The 25793-nt window shown below is 38.5% G+C and overlaps 2 protein-coding genes across 4 annotated transcripts; one reads left to right on the forward strand and one right to left on the reverse strand.

The window, feature by feature from the left end:
- Positions 1-838: 838 nt before the first annotated feature.
- On the forward strand, positions 839-13816 carry LOC148845681 (myb family transcription factor PHL7-like). 3 transcript variants are annotated; one of them, XM_088954100.1, is made up of 7 exons: positions 839-2100; positions 2848-3071; positions 11894-11970; positions 12077-12119; positions 12237-12294; positions 12430-12499; positions 13193-13816. In XM_088954100.1, the coding sequence occupies exons 2-7, from the start codon at positions 2858-2860 to the stop codon at positions 13619-13621; spliced, it is 891 nt and encodes a 296-aa protein (XP_088810226.1). In that variant the 5' UTR covers positions 839-2100; positions 2848-2857; the 3' UTR covers positions 13622-13816. The 3 variants fall into 3 exon arrangements, with proteins under 3 accessions (XP_088810226.1, XP_088810228.1, XP_088810227.1); XM_088954102.1 differs by having other exon boundaries at positions 1550-2100; positions 2483-3071; XM_088954101.1 differs by having other exon boundaries at positions 1550-2100; positions 2612-3071.
- A 3538-nt stretch (positions 13817-17354) lies between these two features.
- On the reverse strand, positions 17355-19175 carry LOC148845682 (UPF0481 protein At3g47200-like). The gene has a single exon (XM_088956361.1). The coding sequence runs from the start codon at positions 19077-19079 to the stop codon at positions 17538-17540; it is 1542 nt and encodes a 513-aa protein (XP_088812487.1). The 5' UTR covers positions 19080-19175; the 3' UTR covers positions 17355-17537.
- Positions 19176-25793: the final 6618 nt, after the last annotated feature.

Below are 25793 nucleotides of genomic sequence, written 5' to 3' on the forward strand. Positions count from 1 at the left end.
ATATCCATTGCATTTTTACTTTGGAAATTGGGCAAAAAAATATTGCAGACATTAATTATAATGCAACATTGTTTATTGTATTTTATTACACATCGGTGTCATTAAATGCTATTAGGCATGAGCCAAAGGAAATGGAAATACAATAATAGAAACACCGCTTTGATGTTTCCACAAAAATAAATTTCAAATAACCCAAAATAAAAAAAAAAAGTATAAAACAATATAAAACATTTGTACTTTATAAACTTACCAAAGAAGATGTAGGTATAATCACTTATGTGGCGCTGACATGTCATTAAAAACAAACTACAACAGACACACAACACCACAATATCGAACACCCAAACGTTTTAGGTCGTGAACTAGTAATTCCAATTACCAAACATAATACTGCTCAAAACACTCTGTTCAACCTGGTCACCATAAATAACAGTTAACCAAACAAAACGCCAATGTTGGCATTTTGACATGAAATCTACTGCTTTTCTCAGCAGGTGTTTGGTTTCGATGTCGTTGTTTCATAGCTAATTTCTGAGAAAATGGTGCTGTATGGATGAGAGTCTATTGCACCATTTTCTTAGAAAATGGCTCTTATTATTATTTTTTTTTCGTTTGGCCTTCGTGTTGAACTAGTTTTGTTTGTTACTAATGTTGTATAACTAATTTCAGCATTGGTCTACACTATCCAGCACTTCAGATTGGTGGCATATTATTGTATCATTGATAGCAACGGCATTAATGGCCAAACACTGCCTTAATACCAAGAGAGACTGAAGTGACAATGACATCAAATACAGTTTAGCCTTATTTGACTGCCTAGCCAGCACGAGTACTAACCAAACAAGTTGTGGAATGGAACCCTCCACCGATTTCTCATTTCTTTCGACTTTGTAATGGTCAACAAAAGACTCGAAACCAATCAAAAATATTCAAACCCTCTGTTCTGCTGATTTCTCGTTGAAGTCACGAAAAGGGAAGCGAACAAACATCAGCGAGTCAGCGACTCGTCCTCGAGTGAGAGAGAATCCAGAGCGCATGTCGGATGTCGCCCGCCATGTGACACGTCCATGAGTCCATTATTTCACTCAAGTCCATTAATCAACTCGAAGCGGATGACCGGTGCGCCCCCATCATCTATTTGAGCTTCTATATTATTTTACCCAAGTCTTCATACTTTCCTTGCATACAACTCCATCTATCTAAAATCATCAGATTTCCAAATAGGCCTATAGATTCTAATCAGACGGTTTCCATCGAAAGCGATTAGGTGACGTCTCATGATATCACTCCCAACAGTTAAACTAAACCACAAGGGCACCTAAGCTCCAGTTCCCTCAACCCTATCTACAAGCCATTTATGATCCGTCAGATGGAAAAACTCCATCCAGTCCACAAGCCAAGAAATTCCATTCCAATGGCTTACCTCAGCGCTCGCACGAAGGAATCTACTTCAGGCAGAAGCCTCCAAAGCTAGTCCGAGATGTATTAAGCCCTAACCCACAATCAGAAAGCGTCACTATAAAGGCCGTCGTCCTTTGCACGCTATCTCGACGACGTAACTTTTTTTTCCCCATCTCTCTCGCTTTTTATTTTTTCTTTCCGAAATCGGAGAGTCCTCTGGAGTTTGTACAGCCTGACCTCTCCAAAATTACTTAAAAAAGAAAAAAACCCTAAGTATTTCCCTCCATTTTTCTCTGATGAAAACCTAATTATTAAAATTTCAACCATCTACATCTCTCCCCGATCTCTCTTCGTTTTCGCTGCGGAGTGCAGTGATTCACCTGCTCTAGTGCTCTTTCTATTTCCGTGCAGATCGTTCAAAGTTTCAACGCTTCGGTTCCTAATTCGGGCGTGTCGTCTTTCTAGAAGTTGATTCGAGTGGTCAGACTTGGAATTCGAGCTTCGGATCTCCCGTTTATATTGTGGTGTTGCATTCAATGCACCCGCTAGGGTTTTGAATGCTTCTATTAGGAGGGCTCTGTTGAAAAAGATGAGCTTTTGTAGACATTCTCGTGAAGGGTAGCGGGTTTTGAAGTAGCTGATGGGGATTGGAAATTCTCGGGACTTGTAGGTGTTTGGTTTGCATTGAAGCTTCAGGAGGTAGGGTTGCTTTGGAGTTTGAATATACTCTTCTGATGTGAATTCCAACTTTCCAAGTTCTCTTTTGAAGCTGCTTGATGATTTAACATGGAATTTGAGCTGTGTTAGAAAATTTGGTGATTTGGATCTTCATCAGAGTTTTGTTTTTCCTTTTTAAGTAATTGCTCGTTTGTAGGTGTTTTGCATTGAAGTTTCAGGAGGTAGAGTTGCTTTGGAGTTTGAATATCCTCTTCTGATTTGAATTCCAACTTTTCAGCTTCTGTTTTGAAGCTTCTTAATGATTTTACACGGAATTTGAGCTGTGTTTGAAATTTTGGTGATTTTGATCTCCCATCACAATTTTCTTTTTCAAGTAATTGCTTGTTTGATGAATTCCTCGCAGAAATTTTCATCAGCTTACTGCATATGCTTGTTGGTTATGAAGAGTTTTGATTCAGGTGTTTTTTTTTCTCTGTCCTCCCTCCCCCCTTTGCTTCCTCCCATTGCTGTTTATTGTCGTATGCTTGAGCAGTTCATCGGGTACCTGATTTATTGGGCAGTTTTGTTTTGATATTAAGTGTGGCTTTATGAGGCTTAAGTCAACCTCAGCTTCATCCCGTGAAAATGGATTTTCAGTACTAGTGCGCTGCTATATTTGGCTTCTAGAAGATTGCTACATTCCATATTTCATTAGCCTTTCCGTGGTGAAAATTTTATTAGGTTTCTTCCGAACTTTGAATCTCTGAAGATACTTCAAAATTCTTGCAGTCTGTTCAATATGTATCATGCGAAGAAATTTTCAACTATGACGTTAGTGCCTCATAAGCCCCAGCCCCAGGGTGCTGATCAATTGTCAAATGTTGGAGTGCTGGGGGGATCAACAATAAATAACTCAGCTACTTCTGGAGGAACTGGGAAGCAGCGGTTGCGGTGGACTTCAGATCTTCATGACCGCTTTGTAGACGCAATTACACAACTCGGTGGACCAGACAGTGGGTATTTTCTATTCAGTAATGGGAATATATTGTCCATCTTTTCTTTTCCTTCTTTCTTTATTTTTAGAATAAGAAATGTGCACTGGAATGCTATTTTTCATTGATTTATGGTCACAATCGTTGTCTCCCAACTAGTTTTTTTGTTGGTACATTGTCCCAACTCCCAACCCATTTGGTATGGGCCACATGGGTCCTGTTCCATCATTTTTATCCATCTGCTCCCATCTTTTGTTGAAGCTTAGGTTTTCAAAGAATTTCTATAATTTTGGGCCCATTTGGGAGGGCTGGGCTGAAGATTCAGCCAAGCTGTTCAGCTGGTTTGAAGTGCTCCAGACAAGCTATTCAAAGAGGCTGAGGTGGACAGCCCTTCAAATGACTCACTAATGACCGATTGGGCTTTTTGGATTTTTCACCAAACATAGCTTATAGGCTGTCCAGTGCTTCAGCCTGCCCTCCCAAGCAGGCACTATATCACAAGTCACAACCAGAACTAATTGCTTTTTCACTTCCCGTTTTTTATTAGGTTTTACATATTTACCAAATTAGCTGGAAAACTATAAGTTATTGAACTGCAACATATGGATATGACTGCTAAGTTCCTGCTTAAGTTCATTGAGGTTGTGATGACTGTAGATACATCTTTGTTGAGTTTTTACCTTCGTTCCAAGGCAAGGATATATATCAAGATTGTCCAAGGTTTACTTTGCCATGCTAGTTCTATTATTTTAATTTTTTAATCAAGTTCACTTGTACAAGCCATGGTTTATGTTTTCACCTATCCCTTTTGGTAGGTCAGGTCAGCTAGCATAAAATCAACACAGATAATTTGGTGATGTTTGAATAAATACAGCAGTTAATGCTATTATAAGGAAATAAAATTAATTATTTTGTTCTTGCATTCCTAATTAAGGGATTGTTTATGTTTTAATGGGCCTTTGTACCTTCAATAAGTTCTCAAGAACTTAATTTCGTTATACTTAGATGTATGTGATATTCTGAATTGCCTAGGTTGGAAGGTAACCAGTATAGTTGTTTCTTTCATGATGTTGAGAGCTTTAGACAGCACTAGTAAATAATGTTCATTTAAATGTGTGTAACCCTTTTTTCATCATCATTATCATTGCCCTTGTCTCCATCTTTAACTGTAATTTTCTGCATATCTGAAAAGGTAACCAAATGTGAGAATAAGAGGATTAGGGTGCATGTTGGTGCAAAAGAGATATAATGTCAACCTTCAAGACTCCTCTACGTTCAGTAGTTATTCATTTATTTTGTTTCATTCTTATTTATGTTATTTTCTTTCTTTTTTCCTTCATTTTTCATTGCTATTTCTTTTTTTCTTCATTTTCTTTTCTTTTCTTTTTTTTTTTTGTGGGGGGGGGGTGGGGGGAGAGGTGTGTTAATGTCTTCATAAAAGGTTAAACACTGCATCAGAACATAAGGTTGAGCAACCAAGTTGGTGTACATGTTTAAGTGTTTGATCAGCATATGATATCTTGCTTGAAAAAATAAGGAAATGGTCCAAAACTTGACATGTATGGCCCATACAAGTTGGGCCAGCCTTGAATAGATGTTGGTCATGCAGTTGTGCCCCATCAGTGTCCTCCTTTATCTACTTTCCTCTCCATGACTACTTGAATAGATAAGCTTTAACTCATGACATGCATTCTTTGATTCTTTCATTATAGCCTCATCCTATAAATATTAGGGTACCCTAATTTCCCTTTGTGATAAGGTATATATTTATTCTGCATAGAAAGATTTTTCAAGATGTTTATGGGAAGTAGGAAATGGAAGGACCATGCTTCATTGGTATTGTGTGCCTGACTCTTTCCCGTAGAGATTGAAACTTGAAAGTAGTTAATTCTTGTAGGTCTGCAACAACTTCATAAGCTTAAAAACTTAAGAAATGCCAATTAATAACTCCTACCTCGCTGATAAAAAAAAATCATTCCCACCAAAGAAAGAAAGAAGGATGAGAACATCAAGTCCCTTGATGTGATTAAACTTCACTGCCCAACAGCAATTATGGGCTGAGTCAGTTTGGGATTGGGTTGGGGCCGCCCGAATTGCACCCCATAATAAGTCATTGTGGAGGATATGAGCTCTTAAATGGTTGAACCTGAAATTGGGTTGATTGGTATACACTTAAATAGTTTATCATTTATTTATTTTGTCCACTAAAAGACAAAACCATATTTCATTCAGTTCAGCCGCCTCAGGTGTTATCAAATGGCCCCTAAAACTTGAATTCTGGATCTGCTTCAGTTAACTCTTCTATTCAGAATCTTCCGCTTAGTTTTATGAATTTTCCCTATGTTATAAATTACAAAGTCCACAGATATGATTAAAGGTGTACCTTAGGGGCACCTAGGCGAACAGGCAAGGTGCATTTTAAAGTTTGCGCCTCACCTAGGTCCTAGGCACAACACTTTCAAAAGGCATGCACCTGATGTGCCTTGCACTTCAACCCAGGCGTGTGCCTTTTCAAAATTTGTGCATTTTGCTCTTTTTTAAACCTAGCATCTAGGCCAGGGGATCCACCACCAGACCCCTGACCAAGGCCCTTGAAGCAAGCCCAAACAAGCCCATGTAAGGACTTAAGGTCTTAAATTCTCATTTTTACATAAAAGGTTAGTTTTGTAATTTTAATTATAGTTCATTGTCTTTTAAAAATGTCTTGTATTATTATAGTTGTCAAGGTGACGCCTAGGCGACAAGGCGCCGTTGGAGGCTCTCCTCGCCCAGTCGCCTAGTATACTGTCTTAGAAAATACTTTTATATTGTTACTTTTTTGAGATTATAATTATAAAATAGGCATTATTAAACAAAAATATTCATTTTTTTTTGTGTTTATAAACTAATTTCTTTTTAGTATTTTCTTATTTGTTAGGGTTTAATCAACACAAACATTGCTAACTGCTGCATTGAACCCTCAAAGACTTCAGAATTTGAACCAATAAGGGAAAAACTTAAAGTTTTGTCTAATCAACACATTTCTTCCTCCACCTTTTCTTTTCTTTTCTTCTTTTCCTATAACAAAAATAGGGGTTCAGTCCCTTTTTTTTTATTTTCTTTTCTTTCTTCTTTTTCTTCTCATAAATATGTTAATTTTCTAGACATAAACATGAAGTTTATAATTTTCTTATGAAAATTATGGAGGAAAGATGGTTATGGAACCTAGGGAACTACCTAGGATATGTATTTTTCACTTAAGGCACCCACCTAGGAAACTAGGCGACAAGGCGCCCCCCTGTTGCCTAGCCTCGCCTTGGCGCCTTGAAAACTATGTGTATTGAGGATATGGATGAACACCTTTAGAAAAAAAGGAGGTTCTCGGAGAGGCTTGGCACAAATGTGACTCCTAGAATCAGGAAAGCAAGATGGTTAACATCACATTAACCATTGAAAGCAAAGTAGTTGGGATTGCACACCTGGACAACGTATAAGCAATGTTTGGTGAAAAAACCCTAAAGCCTAAATTTTTGGTGCAATTCCTCTCAATGGAAAAACAAAATTATTTTTATTATCATCTTTTTATTGTATCTTGATCATTGTGTGCCTCTGCTAAAGGTTTATCTTCTATGCCCCTTTCCCATGTATGCAGCAGTCTTTGGTTGTGCTTAACTTTATTTTTATGTTAGAAACATGGTGGTTGAATTAGATGTTTGATGTTCCTTTAAGAAGAAAAGGGCATGGACTATATTCTTTTAGTGCCAATTCTTCTTTTTAGTCTGAGAACAATAGTATTTGGAATGAGACATTAAGAAGAAGGAACCCTACAGAAGATTGCTTTTGTTCAAGACATTGGCCAACCTGGTGGCTGAACTCAGTACCAAGAACAAGATGTTCAGGATGGGCGCTAAGGGGTGGATTCTTTGGTGTCTTTTTTCCTGTTGTCACAACTGAGGCTATGACATCAAAAGTTTTTTAGTATAAATCCATATATAATTTTTTTACTAGTCATAAATGAATTGACCAAACATGTTCAAGAGGAGGTCCCATGGTGCCTGATGTTTCCTGATAAGACAGTATTAATTGATAAAACCATCTAAGGATTAAATGCAAAATCGGGTTTATGGAAAACTGCATTAGAACCAACAGGTTTTAAAATAACTAGGATCAAGACAGAATATGCAATGTAAATTTGATAATAATAGGAGTCCAAGCCATTTATCAAAAAAAAAAATAATAATAATAACAATAGGAGTGCAAGCCAGGGTATAGATTGGACGCCAAGAGATAACTTAGTGTTGCCTCTTCTGCTACCCTAGTTCAATAATTCAGAACAAAAAAGAGATTGGGAAGGATGTTGTCCATAGAATTGGAGCAGAATGGGCAAAACAGAGGGGTTCATCCAGAGTCTTATGTGAAAGGCAAATACCACTTCAGGTAAAAGGAAAGTTCTATAAAACAGTTGTAAGGCCAACAATGTTGTATGGAGCAGAGTGTTGGGCAGTTAAAAAATAGTATGCCCAAAAAATGTGTGGCAGAAATGTGAATGCTTAGATGGATGAGTGGTAAAACTAGAAAGGGCAGGGTTAGAAATGAAGTCATATGAAGGAATCTAGGAGTAGCTCCAATTGGTGGTAAAATAAAATATAGACTGAGATGTTTTGGTCATGTGCATAGAAGACCATCTACAGCACCTATTAGATAAAGAGTGTCTGTTACAAGTTGAAGGGGCTAGAAGAGATAGGGGCAGACTAAAAAGGACTTGGGTAGGAGTATTTAAGCACCCATAATTTAACAATGGATATGGACACGGAACAGAATGGAATGGCAAAGCAGAATTCATGTGGCTGACACCAAGGCTTAGTTGCTTAGATGTCGATGATGAGTGGTTCCAGGTTTTAGAGATGAATATGGTTGGAAGTTGCATACAGAGGTTTTTGTACTCTTCAACTGATTAGCAATCGATTGAGTGTGAATTGTGGTTATGAGGTCAATCCATTACCAACATTCTCCTCTTTTGTCAACATGAAAACATAGGTGCATGTGATCACCATTCACCAAATTTGAAATTAAAATTTTCTCTGTTGAAACTTGAAAAAGAGGTATCTCAGTTAATGATATTTTTGAGAGGAATTTAACCACATTTCATTGAAGGAATAAAGGGTACATGAGAAGATGTACAAAACAGGGGAAGAACCCCAGAAGATTATAGAGGAGGAAGCTTGTCAGTAAACAAATGATCCAAAAACACGCCACATTTTGCTAAGTCATCTGCTATATGATTTAGCTCCCTAGGAATCCAAGTTAATCTTGCATTTAAACAGTCCAAGGAGTCCCAAGCCTCTGCCAAGTAGTGGTTCAGTCTCCCAGGATTTCCCAGAGTCCCAAGCCTCTGCCAAGTAGTGGTTCAGTCTCCCAGGATTTCCCAAAGCACTTCCATCGAAGTTTAGGGTCACCACTCCATCACTGAGAGAATCTGGTTGTCTCAAGGTTATTTGATGAGGGTGAGGGAGAAACAGAAAGGGGTGAGCATCTCTATTGAGGTCATTGACTGAGAGTCCTTTGAACAGATCTGAATTGACAGTCCAGATGTTGCAAAGGTAAGAAATGTCTGAAATTAACTCTTCAATGGGCCTGAATTTATTGTCAAAGAGGCATTTATTTCTTTCATCCCAAACTCCCCGCATTACTGCATGTAGCACAGATTACCAATAAACTTTACCCCTTTTACTTGAGCCTATGCCTTGCCACTGATGCAAGAAGTCCAGAATGTGCTCTGATATAACCCAGCTGTATCCTGCCATTCTCTAAAAATGAAACCAAATGTTTTGGGTGAACTTACAGTGAAGGAGGATGTGATCTGTTGATTCACCATCACTGAAACATAAAATGCAAACATGAGGAGATCACAAGTGTTTAGTCTCTGAAGACAAGCTTCCCATACAAAGAAGCAGACTCTTGAAGGGATATGACTGCACCAGATCTTCTTGAAGGGGAAGGAGGAGTGTTGTTCACCAGCAATCAGAACCTTGAACATAGACTTACAAGAAAATTCACCAGTTGGATGGGGTGTCCAGATTCGGGTATTAGGGGAGGAGGGGGAGATGTAGGCTTCTTTCAGTGTCTGAAGTAAGGCAATTAGTTCAGAAAGCTCCAGGTCCCTTAGAAGTCTTCTGAGGCAAAGGTTTAGGGTGTTCTCAGCAGTTTGGTCTGGAAGGCAAGAAGAGATAGTGGCTTCTTGTTTCAGGGTGAGGTTAAAAAGTCTGGGGAATGAGGCTGCAAGGGTAGTTTCTCCCCGCCAGAGGTCTTTCCAGAATTTTATTTTAGATCCATTACCCACTTTATATCTTATAAAGGGAAAGAAAAAAGAGTGAGTGGAGATTATACCTTTCCAAGGATTTGTTGACTTATCCTATTCAAATGGAGATTGCTATCCCATCCATTTGTGTTTGACCCGTATTTGTTTGAAATGGCAGCTGCCCAAAGAGCATTGGATTCTTTAGAGAACCTCCAAAGCCATTTTCCCAATAGAGGAATTTTTTTTCTTTTAAGTGCCCATTTCCCAAGCCTCCTTCCTCTTTAGGCTTGCAAACCTGTTCCCAGCTGACTAAGTGGCTTCTTTTCTCCCCACCTCCTTCCCAAAGAAAGTTCCTTTGAAGATTCTTAAACTGATTTTTGACTTTGGTTGGGATCTGGAAGACTGAAAAGAAGTAGACTAGCATGTTTGCTAATGAGGCATTTAAAAGGGTAAGCCTACCCCCTTTTGAAAGATAACATTTCTTCCAAGATACTAATTTCTTCTCACATTTCTCCACCACCGGCTCCTAGAAGTTGACATATTTTGGATTCCCTCCTAGAGGCATACCGTACCTAAATAGGAAATAGAAAGATTCTCCACTTTGCAACCCAACAAGGATTTTAAGCTTTCTAGAAGCTTTTCTTCCACCGAGTTTAGAGCTACTATACTACTTTTGCAGAAGTTAACCCTTAAGCCAGTAATGAGCTCGAAGCATTCAATTATCCTTTTAGTGTTTGTGATGTTAACTAGGGAGCCATCCGGGAACAAGATTATGTCATCAGCAAGCTGTAAATGCAAAACGTGAATCTTGTCCCTTTCCACTTCAAAACCTTTCACCAAATTAAGAAGAGTAGCCTTATTAAACAGATGATTGAATATGTCCATCACCAGAGTGAATAGAAAAGGGGAGAGTGGGCAACCTTGTCTGAGACCCTTGCTGGCCTTGAAGTAGCCCTTCGGTTCACCGTTTATCAATATTGGAAACATGAAGAACCAATACATCCTTTGATCCACCTGATCCATTTTCTGCCAAAGACTCTCATCTTCAGGCAATCTAAAATACACTCTCACTCCACTTTATCATAAGCCTTTTCCAGATCTAGTTTGACAAGGACCTCTGGATTTCCAGAATTTTTCCTGTCTTCCACACTCATTTGCAATTAGAATGCTCTCCACAATTTGTCTCCCTTTTACCAAAGCAAATTGATTTGGGGAGATTAGGTCTTCTAGGACTTCTTTTAGTCTTCTTGCCAAAACCGTAGCCAAAATTTTATAAGTGCTCCCTATCAGACTTATTGGTCTGAAGTCTTTAACTTCCAAGACTCCCGCTTTCTTTGGGATGAGACAAAGAAAGGTCGAGTTTAGGCCTTTATTGACAATGATGGAAGAGTGGAAGTCCCTGAAAAAATCCATCAGATCTGACTTTACTATTTCCCAACACTTCTGGAAGAAAAAATGAGGAAGCCATCTGGCCCAGGAGCCCTATCTCAGTTAATGATCTTAGTAGAGGTGTGTACAACTTCCTGTTCTCTTCCCCTTGTTCCCTGCCTACTTCCCAAGGCCCTTTTGATGGGAAGGAGATTTGACTTTAAATTTTGATGGAGGCGCTTCAGGCAGTCCCAGTGGCTGGTATTAGAGGAGTTTTAAGAGATGGCAGGGGAAGTATTTGTTGGGCCTATAGTGGGCCAATTGGAATTGTTGACTCTACCAAGGCTGAAGTGTTGGCTACTCTTACAGGTATTCTAATAGTTAGAAATTTGGGAATTTAGAACTTAGCCATTGAAGGCAACTCTGCAAATACTATAAAGTGGTTAGCAGATAAAGAAGGTGGCCTGTGGGGACCAAGTCATTTTCTTGCGGAGGTGGGAGATATCTTGGAGCTCTTAAATGCTAATTTGCTCTGGATTCCAAGGGATCTCAACTCAGTAGCAGATGGATTAGCAAAGTTTGGTGCTCCTTTAGATGTTTTGTATGGTGATAGGTAACATCTTCATATGTGCCTCTTTTTTTTCTAATAAATTTCAGTTACTATCTCTAAAAAACTTGGAAAAGAGGTGAAGTTTCCATGGTATGACACTGATTTAATATTGATTCTCTTTGTCTTATAGCATCATCTGATATGGGTACCATTTAGCAAAATGAGGGTTTGGGTGGTGCTAGTTTCTCCTGGGGTTGTGGAACCATAACGAAATACTTGCTGCAGATGAATAGTTGGAAATTTAGGTCAAATCCTAGAACTGCTTGATTTGCCCATCAATTAATTATCCTGAAAGGTGAAACATTTGATTGAAGAATGTTAATTTTCCTTTTGATCTTTTTTTATCAGCAAAATAGAAATTTATTTATTCATTGATAAAATTTCCCTTGACTTTCACTTTTGCATATTCATATTTCAATTGTGCCACCCAACTTTTGCATTGGATGGAACAATAATACAAGTTTTCTATTGATGCTTATATTTCAACTTATCCTTTGTAAATCACATGTACATCCATCTGGTTATTTTTCATCATGAGTTTAAGGATACACTTTTGCTTACTTTTTTTTACTTTTCTTTTGTTCTCAGGGGCAACACCGAAAGGCGTTCTAAGGGTGATGGGTGTACCTGGACTTACTATTTATCATGTGAAAAGTCATTTACAGGTTACATTTCCCTTGCAGCAATTTGTTTTAGATTGATATCTAATGGAATATTATATTTGCTTTTCTGAAAACTTAACACCTTTATTATCCTTATTGCTTCATGTAGAAATATCGTCTTGCTAAGTACCTTCCAGAGTCACCAGCTGATGGTAAAGACCTAATCCATCTACTCCCTTGCTAGAATTACTGAATTTGAAGAAGCCACTTTTGACTGTACTCTCTGAAGATATCAAACTTATTGTTTGAGAAACACATTTTGCCTTCAGGTTCCAAAGATGAGAAGAAAGATTCTGGTGATAGCCTATCCAGCATGGATTCTGCCCCGTGAGTATCTTTGTTCTCTCACATGATCCCATTTGAATTAATGTAGAAAAGCAAAATTAACATTTATAACCTGGTAGTGCTTGTAAAAAAAATTTATAGCTCATTTAATGTTCATCACATAATTCCATTCTTCAGGGGGGTGCAAATCAATGAAGCATTGAGGATGCAGATGGAAGTGCAGAAACGTCTCCATGAACAGCTTGAGGTTTGACTCAGGTTCCATTGCTTGTGGTTATGTTTTGTAGTCCTGAGTATTTTCTGGCGTGTCAAGATTTTACTTTTACCTTTTCAAAAAACAATTCTCTGGATCATAGTCAGCAAATTTGTTGTTTAAAACTCAAAATATTTTGCATATTTATGTATTTAAAAAAATCCCAAATTACGATTTTTCAAAGACATGGAAAAACATGTAAATAGTTCAGGAAAAATGTATGATAGATGAATGATACAGATTTTGAAGAAGACGGGTCCAAAAATCTGGGATTTGTTAATTTTATATAAAAAATAAAAAATCTATTTATATATTTGCATATGCATAAATTTAATATATTAAATACACAAATATTTACATAATTTTACTCAAAAAATTTAAATAAAATATATCAAATATGAATACACATTTTGCCTATCTTTTGACTTATTTGACTGATTTTTCCACCATACTTATTCTTAAATTTTAAATTGGTACGAACATTTCCCGTATTGTATTTATGTTATGCCCTAGTTCCTACATATATTTACTATATGGATATACCTTTACATGAAATACAACTGAAATTAATCGAATCTTTACCTTGTTGAAAAACTATGGAACTCCTTCCCAGTGGCCATTATTTTAAGTGTCAGTTTCCTTGATGTAGCCCCTGATTTCCTATGCTTAAATGTCTACCAATCATAGGTGCAAAGGCAGTTACAACTGAGAATTGAAGCTCAGGGGAGGTACTTGCAGAAGATAATCGAAGAACAGCAAAAGCTAGGTGGAGCACTCAAAGCCTCAGAGCCATTGCCATTGCCTGACGAAAAGCAAAAGCAATCTACTTCCGTAACTGCGGCTGCAGTGGAGGGACCCATGTCCCCACTGAAGAAGCAGAGGGTGGATGATGGGTCATCAGATCCTGCCTCTTCTGTATTGGTTCCACCTCCACCCAGTACGGAGAAGAAATCTGACTTCATTGGTCAATGGGATGGAGACTTGTACGGGGGGAATGGTGTTGGCTTTGAATTTGACGTGGTGAACGAGTTCAAAGAGAAGGAAGACGGTGGGGCTGAGCAGAGAGCAACGCCGCAGGTGGGAACCGGGTATGGTACAGGAGGCAGCATATCTTAGAGCTAGAGGGCTGGGGGAAGGGGAGGGTGGAATATTAAGGCTCATGCTGACCTTCTACCGGCTATGCTATTAGCAACCATGCTTGTGTAATTTATATTGTAATCTATTTGTAAGTATATTTGAGGGAATACAAAATACCCGGGCCAGATAGAGATGGGCATTTCTCTATATATGATAGCTTCCTGTTTCCTTGGTGTGTTTTTGTGTGGCATGCTTATACACTTCCATCATCGTGCTTAGATCTAAAATTTTCTTACCTTAACTCACTTTCCCATGAGCATTTATTAGGGAAGGAGCTTCATTTCCACTTCTAATGTAGGCATCAGGCATGGAGCTTCATTTCCACTTCTAATGTAGGCATCAGGCATGGAGCTCTACTCATTCCAATTGAAATGGGGAAGTATTGAAGGGCTTAGTTTGTTTGCAATGTGAATTTTATTTGCACAGGTGTAAATGCATGGGTTGTTTGGGCATGAGGTAAGAAGTAAATGGTGTGATCTCTATTTTATACCAGAGAATTGATGTAGGAAGTAGTATAAATTTTGCATCTTTAAGGAGAAAGGCAACGAAGTAAAAGAAATAAGGTAGGAATGAGCACAATTAGCAAGGCAATCAGCAACCCATTCCCTTCCCGATAAGTGTGATTGTACTCAATACAGTCGTCCATCCTCTTGACCAAAAGACCTGCAACCTTCAATGACCTTTTTCAGTTTCCATGGAGGGTTTACTTAGTTCTTCAAATTGTCAATAACTAACTTTGAATCGCCCTCAATGATGATAAGATTTTCTGTTGAAATTGAGAGTGAGATTGTGAGCTTCTCAAGCAGCCCATGCTTCAGCAAGATTAATAATTGTAATTCCTATTCTGAAGGCTTTGAAGTCCAAAATCTGGCCAATGTGGTTTCTGGCTACACAAGCAATGGAGCATCCGTTGTTAATGCAAGAAGCATCAAAGTTTATTTTGATTTCATTCACTTTTGGATTTGTCAACTTGATAGGAATGAATTGTTTATTAGGTTCAATCATTGAATCCCTGTCATAACTTGAAGTATATTCCATAAATGAGTTTATAGCTCTATCAATGATTATGGGAGGAGGAATTGCCTTGTTATTGAAAATCTTGTTATTTCGATTCTTCTAAATATGTCACAATAAAACAACAATTTTTTTTTTTTTACAAATGGAACCTTAGGATAATAAGTATTATCATCCAAAGAAGTCCACCACTTAAGCATCCAATTGCTGTTCACCCAAGGAGCCAGAATAGTATTTCTCATGATAAGCCATATTTGTCTAGTAAAATGGCACATTAAAAGAATATGAACAGAATCCTCATCACCACAAAAACCGTAGCAGCCGTCAATATCAAAACCTCTTTTTCTAAGGGCTACCTTGGAAGGAAGTTTGCTGTTGAGCAAGAGGTATAAAAAGACTTTAATCTTGGGAATAGTTTCTAGACTTCATACCTTATTGATTTCCTTTGTCACCATATTAGGATCAATCCAGCAGACCTTATTATAGGTCGATTTGATCGAGAAGTTTCCATTTGGGTTAGGCCTCCATAAGAGACTATCCTCATGATCATTAGATGGAATGAAAATGGTTTTAATTTTTTCCACGCACTTAAAGGCACCCAGTTCTTAATCAAGTCCTCCTTCCAAGTTATGGTCCTGTGATTGATGACATCACTAACATGAAGGTCTAAATTATTAATTTCTGCTTTATTAACCAATTTGATAAGGGGAACTTCATTTTACCACTTATCAAACCAAAATTTTATGCCATTACCTTTGCCAATAATCATTCCTATACCTTTCAATCAAATCATGGGAATCAAGGGTGCCTTTCCAAGCCCATGAATGATTCTTTTCTGGCTTAGTCTCCCAAAAGTTTCTCTCTATAGATATTTGTTATTTACAACTTGAACCTATAAGTTATCTTTTTCATTTAGCACTTTCCATCCTAATTTTGCGAGGCAGACTTCATTCATCCAACCTAGATTCTTTAGGCCCACCCCACCCCAAAGCTTAAAAGTGCAAACCCGGTCCCAATTGATGAGGTGGAGGGGTTTCCTCTTTTTACTATTAGTACATAAAAAATCTCTTTGCTTTTTATCGAGATCCTGAATAACACCTTTCGGGACTTTAAATGATCTCATAATATATTGAGGAATCATGTTATTAGAAGCCTTTATGAGAGTAATTTTACTAGCAAGGGAGAGATAGTTTCTTTTGCAACCTACCAGCTTACTCTCCATCTTCTCACCAAAAATTTGAAGGTTTCCTTGTTGTATTTGTTGCTAAATACAGGAGCACCCAAGTAGTTCTCATTTTTGCTTGTAAGGGGATCCTAAGGATTTTAGCCATGATTTTCTTAAGTTTTGGGTGAATATTTTTTGAGAAGAGTAAAGTTGACTTAGCAAAGTTGGGGGCCTTGCCCGAGGCTTTGGCAAATTTGGACAAAATGTTTTTAATTGTACGACAAGCTTGGATGTCAGCTTGTTGTACCCCTGCTGTGTGTAGCTCTTTTTATTGGTTTCTTGTTTTTATAAAAAAAAAGTATAAATTTTGCATCGGGTTTTAGGATGTAAAATGTGTATTGCCAATGAGTGCAAATAAGATAAAAAGTATAAATTTTGTATCAAGCAAGAAAGTAAATCATGGTTATAAATAAATGGATGCAAAATTAAATTAGGTGCAAAAGCATTGCAAAAACAAACACAACCAAGGAGTTTAATTCAAGGGTCAAATACTTAAAAGAACCATAAGATATTTTATAAATATTTAAAGTATGTACCTCTTCCGTTTATAAATGGCTTAAAGTACCTTTGTGGTTTTTGACAATAGGACATGGTTTTAAAAACGACATGGACAGAATTGTTCAGGCCAAAGATTTTTGGGTTGACAGTTCGACCATTCGGTTCGAACAGATGGCTCATTCTAACAACAAAAATTTTAAAAATTAAAAATAAAAAACAGCCAAAAACCGTTGAGCATGCCAACAGGTCAATGGTTTGACCGCTTGGGTCAACAGGTCGTTGACTAATTCAATGGTTTTTGACTAAGAACTGGGTTTGGGGTAAAACAGAACCGATTGCCTAGATGATTCCCAAGCCGAATGGTCCGACCATCCATATCAACGACGGTTCAAAAACCATGCAATAGGATATTGTCATGTACAATAGGGTGCACCACGTAAAGCCTACTGTCCATATCATGAGGAACCCATGGGTGTGAGGGTTTGATTCCACGCATCCTATTTCAGAGGGACTATTGGGTCATCCTATGTACATAGAATTTCTTCACTTCTGTATAATCTCTCTTAACAATTAACAATTAGGCTGTGTTTGGTTTGAAGGAAAAGGTAAGGATTTCCTGCCCTTCCCTTCCTTTCCCTACCTTTTTCCTTCAAACTAAAACATAGCCTTAGTTCACCTTAGCAATTCTCACATACTATTAATCAATCCTCTTAAATCCTAGGCGAACTTACTAAAATCTTTATTTCTCTTTTTATTTACAAACTACTCCTTGCTAAAATCTTTTGGGCTTTGTTTCCCTCTTAAAAGAGCTCCCTAGCTTGTATGCCTAGTGCAGGATTTCTCTTTTACACAATAAATAAAACATTACTATTTTTAGCTTCCAAATAAAGACTAGTCAAACTGTTGCACCAAGCTATAGCTTGTTCCTACATAAACATACAACAACCAAAAGAAATGCTTTAACTTTCAAATAAACCTTTTTTTTTTTTATTATTATTAATCAAGAAGATGGGGGCGGAGCACATCCCGAATTATTAGAACAACAAATAACTCTTAAACAACTGGGAGGAGAGGAAAAAGATACAGCGTTGGAATGAACAAAAAGATAAAGACCTGCAACCTTCAATGGTCATTCTTAATCTCCATAGTGGGTCCATCCTAAGTGTTGCGAGGATAAACGGTGAAGTATGCCTGAACGGCAGAGAGGAAGAGTGCCATAGATGCAGCAAAGAGAGCAATAATGGTCCAAGGGCTACTGCAATATTTGAACTGCATTTCAGCAAACCATGCCCTCCGCTTTTTTCTGCAGAACTTCTGAATCTTTTCCTTGTCCTTATCATATACGCCGGGATCCATCAAATCCCTTCCCAGTCGATTGATGAGATGGGCTGCTTCTTCGTCGCTACCAAGATTGTTGATGAGTACGTGATCTGACCTCAGTTCTTTAACGTCGGTGGCATGATCAATCAACGAATCCAAGAAACAGATGTAGGATGCTATCATGAAATCATCAAAATCAAAACAGCTTCTTTCATAGGCTATCAAGTTCAGAAACCTGACCTCAGTTGTGTGATCAATGAGTATTCGTGGAAGTTTAAGATCTCCGAAGAAGATGCTAGGTTTGAATTTAACGCTCCTGAAGCTTAATGAATTACGAATCTTGAATGAAATTCCCACTTCTTTAAGCTCCTTGGCAGTACGAAACTGGTGTGAGTGAGACGCCGGCTCTTTTTTCCACGTATCGTAGGAAATATATATTAAGACTGGGACAATGCATATCAACAAAATGCAACAATATATACAGTCCTCGAATCTAATGCACTCTTTATCATCAGAACTATTGTTTTTCTCACTTCCCATTTGAGACACGTCTGGTTCATCGCTTCTTTGTTGAGAGCTCTCCATCCTCGGATGATCGATTTCCTGCGGCTGACTGTTAGCTTCTGTTGATTGAGGTCCGCGTGTGATTTGATTTTCTTTTTTGACGAGGAGTTTGGTTCGAAGGAGGTCGAGGAGGTGATGAGGTTCGTCGCTTTCATTGTGAGAAGTATGTCGATCACAGGGTCCAAACTTTCCAAGGACTTGCATGACAACAAAGTTGTCAATCATTTCCCTCCATTTCTCTTGTGGTGGGAAAACGGATTCCATCAACACCTTGAGGACTGGATATGGGAGTTGGTTCTCCAACAAGAACAAATCTCTTGCCACAGAAATTATAGTCTTATTTTCCATGTTCAATTTCTTGGATTTTCCTTTGGTCATGCAGTAAATGAAATATGCAACAAAGCAACCATCCAGGAACATCATTCGTCTGAAGACTTGGTCGTCGATGTTGTTTATTGAATCCATATTGTAGTAGTTCCATGCGTTATGTGATATCTCTCCAACCTTACTGAACAAGTCTTCAATCTTTACATTTTTACCACCATCAGAAACAAACTTGGGAACTATCTTTTTCTTGTGTTCCTGCATTGGTTTATAGGCTTCCTTCTTCCCATGGTGATAAGGACCGATGGTAACCACCTCGGGATCATAAGCACTGGTTTTGTTCTCAGCTACTACTGGTTCCTTTCTCATGTTTTCAGGAACAAGTGGTATCCGGGGCTTGTCTGTACGAGCGGCTTCTTGCTCCTCTTTTATTGTTATCATCCAATCTTCATCAGTAAGGTTGCTTGAAAGAGAGCTCCAGATTTCTGCCATCTCCAACTCCACTACTGATTATTATAGCATTAGACAGAGAAGCCTTCTACTTCAGGACCTAGCTCACCACCACCTTCAAACTTGGATAGATTCTCTGCCTACCTTTTACATAAAATCAAAGTTAGTAAACACATATTAATTATATTTTCTTATAAGGCAATATAGTTACTTTTACTTTTCAGAAAAGGAAAATCAAAGTTATTGATGGGTGGAAGAGTGTAAAGTTTTACATCATGTAAAGTTTTACTTTAGAGTTGACAAGGTTTTACATCTATTACCAATGTAAAATTACACTCCATTCAAATGCATGTAAAACTGAACCCAAGTATAGTTTCACATCCATGTTAACTACACCCTCTTTCCAAATGCATACAAAACATTTACATCACATCTAAATGCAACCTTAATAATGATTTGCTCCCTTAATATTTATATGGAATGTCATATTAGCTTTTATTTTCTTGAAATTTGATATAATAAAACAATACAATAAATTTTTATTTATGTTAAATAAAAATAAAAAACTTATTAGAAAAGGAAAGAAGAAAGGAATACAATGGGCCCCGACCCACAAAAATTGGCAAGCAGCCCAAGAACAACACCAAAACATCTGTACAAGATGTACAACCGCCAGCCAACTAAAAAATGGCGCAATACCACTGACATTAAGGACTCATTTGCTTCACGGGATAAGTTGGCCAATCGGGTAATTGAAAGTTTGGGTGGCACTTAAAAATAAAAATAATTATTTTTATTTATTAATTAATCATTAATAAAACAAAAATATCCGGGCTCTTTCAATTTAAGTAATTCTAAAAAAATTAATAGATGAATGTCACTTAAAAATCCCCCCTCTCTTTCTCTCTCTCTCTCTCTCCCTTTCTCCTTTTTCTACTGTATTCTTCTTCTTCCCCCACTCTCTCCGTCGTAACCAACCAATGATCACTTCTCTTTCAAAAGAGAATCAGGGAGATATCCAAAGGCAGAGGCACAGAGGGGTGATCTCTCTCTCATCCCCTCTTCCCCCTTTATTTCTCTTCTCCTCCCCTCCCTACCTTCTCCTTTGCAACCGCTCATCTCTTACGGTCTTACCATACATACCAACAGATAAAGAGGGGATGAATGTTTGATATTTCCACCAACATGTCAAGCCCGATCCAACGCTTCTGAGCACATTTTCCTTCCGACATGTGTTGGGTTAAGCTTGGGGATTGATAAAGTAGTTTAAATCTGCGCCACACAACATCCCATGGCACATTCTAGTCGGTATATCGAAGACATTTTAGGTTTGTTAGTATCAGAATTGATGATATCATTATCGAAAAATGTCTTCAATACACAGTGGGAATGTGCTGTGCGAACTCGGACTTGACCTGCCGTTGGGCCAGACCTAAGCCCGAGGTTTGGATTTAAGGTTAGGCCTGGGTCGAATTTCAACTGACCCAACCCACCCGACCCGTGTGTCACACGGATCGCAACAAGACTGAATTATCATAACCTTGGACTATAATAGTTGGCTTTTCCTTTCTGTTTTCTTTCTCATTTTTGTCGCAGTCCTTATGCTCCTGCGACTATAAGATGAGAGAGGGTAGCTTCTGCTTCTGCGACTCTGACCTTCAACTCTCCAACCTAAAGGCCTCAGCTTACGCCCTAGTACCATGCATCTCATACTTCCCCCTCTCTTTCTCCTTCCTTAGTGGGACGAAGTCATCTCCACCATCAGACCTAGACCTAGAGCTTTCTCCTTCTTCTTCTACTGCATTTTCTCTATATTCTCCCCCACGTAAACGATATTCTCAGACGCCTATCCCGGAAAATTATCTCACGAAAAAAGAAAAAGTAAAAACAAAAACGAATAAAAAACATTTCGCACCAAACGGTTCAAGTATAAATAGTATTTGAACCCAAAACACCAAAAACAACATGACAAGATCAACAGTACAACAACAACTATGCATAAGCAAACAACAGAGTAGGATTCAATTAGAAAGGTAAGTGAGAGACTTACTTGAACAGGCCTGACTGATTGATTAGGTGTTGCCTCGGACTCGGATTATCGTCTATGGTAGAAAAACGAATCCCACAGGGCTCGATCTCGTTGGGGGGCAGTGCGAACTTGTCTGCTACGCGCTACTACTTTTATAATGCCAAAACATGCAAGTGGCCTCGCGTCAATGCCATGGTTAATGTTCTTTGTTTTTTTCTTTTGTGGGTCATTGACTATACTACCCCCATGGTTGTTTATTTAATCGACCTTTAATTAACAACTATTTATTTTGACACATGAAAGTAATAATATCATCATTTAAATTAAGTGAAAAATGTTGACCCATGGTTTTTTCTTCCAAAAATACCCCTAAACTGAGTGGAAAATGTTCAAGTTTATGAATCCATAGTAGTTTATTCCAAAAGTACCCCTAACCCATTTTTTGTATAGAAAATAAAATTGACCAAACAAAGAAAAATAGAGTGATTGTTCATGTTTAAAAGGGAAAAATTGGCTTTTTGTTTTTAGTTTCCTATGACTAAATTTATCTGAATGGACAATGTTAAGGTTAAAACTATCATTTTTCACTTTCATCTAATGGGATGTTGATTAAGTAAAATTAATTGCAAACTACAGTGAATGTTTTACTTAAACACAAACTATATGGTAGGTTTTAATAAATTCATGAAACTATAGGGGTGTTTTGGTAAATGACCCTTTATTTTTTGTGTTTTAAATTACTTATACTAGACATTTTGGTTAGGTTTTTTATTTGATTTAAGAGACTTACCATGTTTATACTTTTATGTAGAGAATGACCCCATACTAAGTACAGGGCAACTACTGTAGCATTTATTTTGAAATTTACTATTTCACTATAAAAACTTAAGGGGGTGTTCAGGAAATCTGAAGTTTGAAGTCTGAAAAGCAAGGGTACCTCCAAAAAAACTATGAAAGTATTTAGTAAAAAAATTGCTTTTCCACTTTTGCAAACATCTGAATGTAGTGAACTTATTCCATAATTTGGATGTTGTAATGTCTGAAAACTATGTATTTTACAAATTTACCCTTAAAAGTTATTATTTAAATGAAAATGATTAAAATACACATTAAAAGAGTAATAAAAACAAATTAATATTATAAAAATAATAAAAATTTTAAAAATAAAATTAATTTAATGTTATGAAAAATAATATGAAATAATTATAAAATATAATAATATTAATAAAAATAATGTAAGATATAAAATTTTCCTTTATTATTTGAAAAGCATAAAATATAAAAAATTTCATAACCAATAAATAAAAAATATCAAATAAACTATTAAGGATAATTAAAATAATATAACTATTTTAATAAAATAATTAAACACCATAAAATAAATACAAAAACATTAGTAAATGGTTAACCAATAAACGAAAATGATGAAAAAAAATCAAAAACAGTAAATTAATAATAAAAAGATCATCTTAGTTTCTTTATAGAAAAATATTAGAATAATAAAGAAAGAGAAAAGCAAAAAGTATATATAATAAAAAATTAAAATGAAGTTTAACAATGTGAAGAAGGAAAAGAGAGCTGGGGATTATCAATTTTTATTAATATTTGATAGAGGCACACGTAGATTAAGAAAGAAGTTTTTCTCTAAAAAATTCTATTGCTTTCGTTTTCGAAGGGGCACATCTACTTTGTTGAGGAGTGCTCCTGATACCAACCTCCGTCAGATCTCTGACACATGCAGCGCATCATTCAACATTATAAATTTAGAATTTTTTTTCCTAAAGACAGTTTCAGGAGCACCTCTCCTTCATCGGTGACCTTCGAAGTTTGTGAGTTTCCCATGAAGAATTGCTCTCCTTCAGTCTGAGTTGTATACTCATAGAAAGAACTACAGTCCCCACAGATGTGCTCAGTAGCACCATTGTCCAATACCCATTCCTTTGGCTTATCAGTTAAGTTTACCTCAGTTACCATGGCTGCGATAACATCCTCAGTCAAATTGACTTTCGATTTCCCAGAGTCCTTCTTCTTTTGGTACTGGTAGTTCTTCTTGTAATGTCTGGGTTTGCCACATACATAGCAGTTTCATTTCTTTTGTTGTTTCTTGAATTTCTGATCATTTTTCACATTCAAGTTCTTTTTGAAATTTGTAGTATTTTCCTCCACCAAATTGATTTTGGAAAACTGGTCATCATCTTTCTTTCTGTTCTTTTCTTCAATCTTAATTCGGACCTCTACTTGGTCCAAAGTAGTGTCCTTTTTCTTGTGCTTCATACTGGTCTTGAAATCATTCCATGTATGTGGTTGTTTCTCTTTGAGAGAATCGACAATGAATTCATCTGACAGTTCTATGCCTTCCTTTGCTAGTTCCCCCACAAAAACCTAGAATTCATCTATTTGAGCAGATACGTCCATGTCTTCTTTCATGGTGAAGTGCAGGAAGTTGACAATTACACATTTCTTTTTTTCAGCATTTTGTAGAGCATACTTAGTGTCCAATGCATTCTAGATTTCATAGGCACAATTGTAGGAAGAATAAACATTATACAGTTCATTGGACAAGCAATTTAGGAAATGGTTGGTGCAAAGGTGGTCGGCTGTAGTCCAATGTTCTACAACAACAAAATGGGCTAGTTCCTCCATGTTTAATGGATTCGGTTCAGTCAAAGCGAAAATTACCTCTAACTTTTCTAAGGCAAACAATAGGCATTGTCTCCAACGCTTGTAGTTGGTTCTATTGGAAGGTTCAATTTTAGAGAAATCCAGAACTGTTGATAGTATCCGGTTCCTCATGAAGGGATTAATAGAGATAGATTCCATAAATACAGTTGATGGAGCGCGATCCAGTTGCTCTTAGTTGTCTGCTGCCTTGCTTCCGAACGGGGTAGCAGGGAACCTGAAACGGAGGAGATGGAAAAGCTCCGGGGGGAACCCGGTGTAGAGGCTTCGAAACTCAAGTTAGAATCCTTCAAAAGCAAGGTAATACCAGATAGCGCAAAGTTTTTGCATACCTCCGTTGTTGGGGGGCAGGGGGCTCTTATAGTCACTTCGTACACTCGTCCCGAGGCCCTTGTCAGGTCGGGTATGATTACCCTTGTGCTTGTTAATTCGGTCGTCGTTCTTTCTGCTGAGACAGAACCGTCACTGCCTAACCGTCTAACTGGAGATGGCGGTGTCAGTGGCGGTGGCAGGTAGCCGTTTAGAGTGCTGCCGCCAAACGCCAGATCCCAAGTCAGTCAGGCGTGGCGCCCTCGGGCATGGACTTCCCTAGTGTCAGGCATGGTACGATTTGTTTGGTTTTGGTGCCCAGAAGGTGATGCGAAGTGCTGAGCGAGGCGGTCTTGAGCTCGGAGGTATCGATAGGGCAGGTTAGTTCGGCGAGGTGTATCCCGAACTGTTACAAGGGTCAGTTCGGCGAAGTGTATCCCGAGCTGTTACGAAGTGGGTCAGTTCGGCGGTGTATCCCGAGCTGTTACAAGGTTGGCCTCAATACCGTGCCGATTGACAATGTAGCCTAGGAACTTGCCCGAGGCGACACCGAAGACACACTTGTTGGGGTTCAACTTCATGCTAAACTGACGCAGGATTTGGAAAACAGAATCTAAGTCTTGTATTAACTCTTGTGAAAACTGAGTCTTGACGACCATGTCGTCTACATAGCACTCTATCTTCATACCAATCAGGGGCCGAAATAGCTTATTTACAAGTCTTTGGAAAGTCGCTCCAGCATTTTTTAGTCCGAAGGGCATGACTTTGTAGCAATACAGGTCGAACTCGGTTATGAAGCTGGTTTTTTCCTCATCGGATGGGTCCATCCTAACTTGGTTGTAGCCCGAGTAGGCGTCCAGGAAGCTTAGCAACTCGTTTCCCGAGGTCGCGTCCACTAGGCGATCAATTCTGGGGAGGGGGAAGCAGTCTTTCGGGCAAGCTCGGTTCAGGTCGGTATAGTCGACGCACATGCACCACTTGCCGATTGCCTTTTTACCAACACCGGGTTGGCCACCCAGCTCGGGTAATGGACTTCCCTTATGAAGTTTGCTGCGAGGAGCTTCTCGACCTCCTCGTCGACCGCTCTCCAGCGCTCTGGGGCTAAGTTGCGTTTCTTCTGTCTAACGGGTCTGACTACAGGGTCAGTATTAAGTTTGTGAGTTATCAGTCCGGGGCTAATGCCGGGCATGTCGGCCGCGGACCAGGCAAAAATATCTAAATTTTGAAGTAAAAAACTCACAAGTTCGGCTCGTAGGGGGTCTTCGATGGAAGCTCCGATGCTTAGTGTGCGAGCTGGGTCCGTAGCTGAAGTCGGGATTGCGACTGTTTCCTCCGTGGGCGAAGCTCGCTCCTCACCTTGCTCCGCAGGCCGCTCCAGTTCGAGGTCGTCGACCGCCTTGGTTTTTCCCTTCAGGGCGGCAACGTAGCACTTGCGGGACTCGAGCTAGTCGCCCCGCACTACCCCTATACCGAAGTCCATAGGGAACTTCATGGCCAAATAGTAGGTGGAGACCGCCGCCCGTAGGATATGCGTGATCGGCCGCCCTATTATGGCATTGTATGGGGAGGGGGTCGCGACTACCAGGAAATCATGGTTGAGTCTGACCGCACAAGGCCATGTGCCAACTTCCAAAGGGACAGTTACTTTTCCGAGGGGCCTGACTTCCTCTCCGCTGAAACCCACCAGGGGAGTGTTCGCGGGCTTCAGCTCGCTCCTCTGTAACTGCAGCTGGTCAAAT

Source organism: Nelumbo lutea, chromosome 7 (assembly GCF_056320005.1).
Source record: "Nelumbo lutea isolate HS-2025 chromosome 7, American lotus-T2T, whole genome shotgun sequence".
Classification (NCBI taxonomy): domain Eukaryota; kingdom Viridiplantae; phylum Streptophyta; class Magnoliopsida; order Proteales; family Nelumbonaceae; genus Nelumbo; species Nelumbo lutea.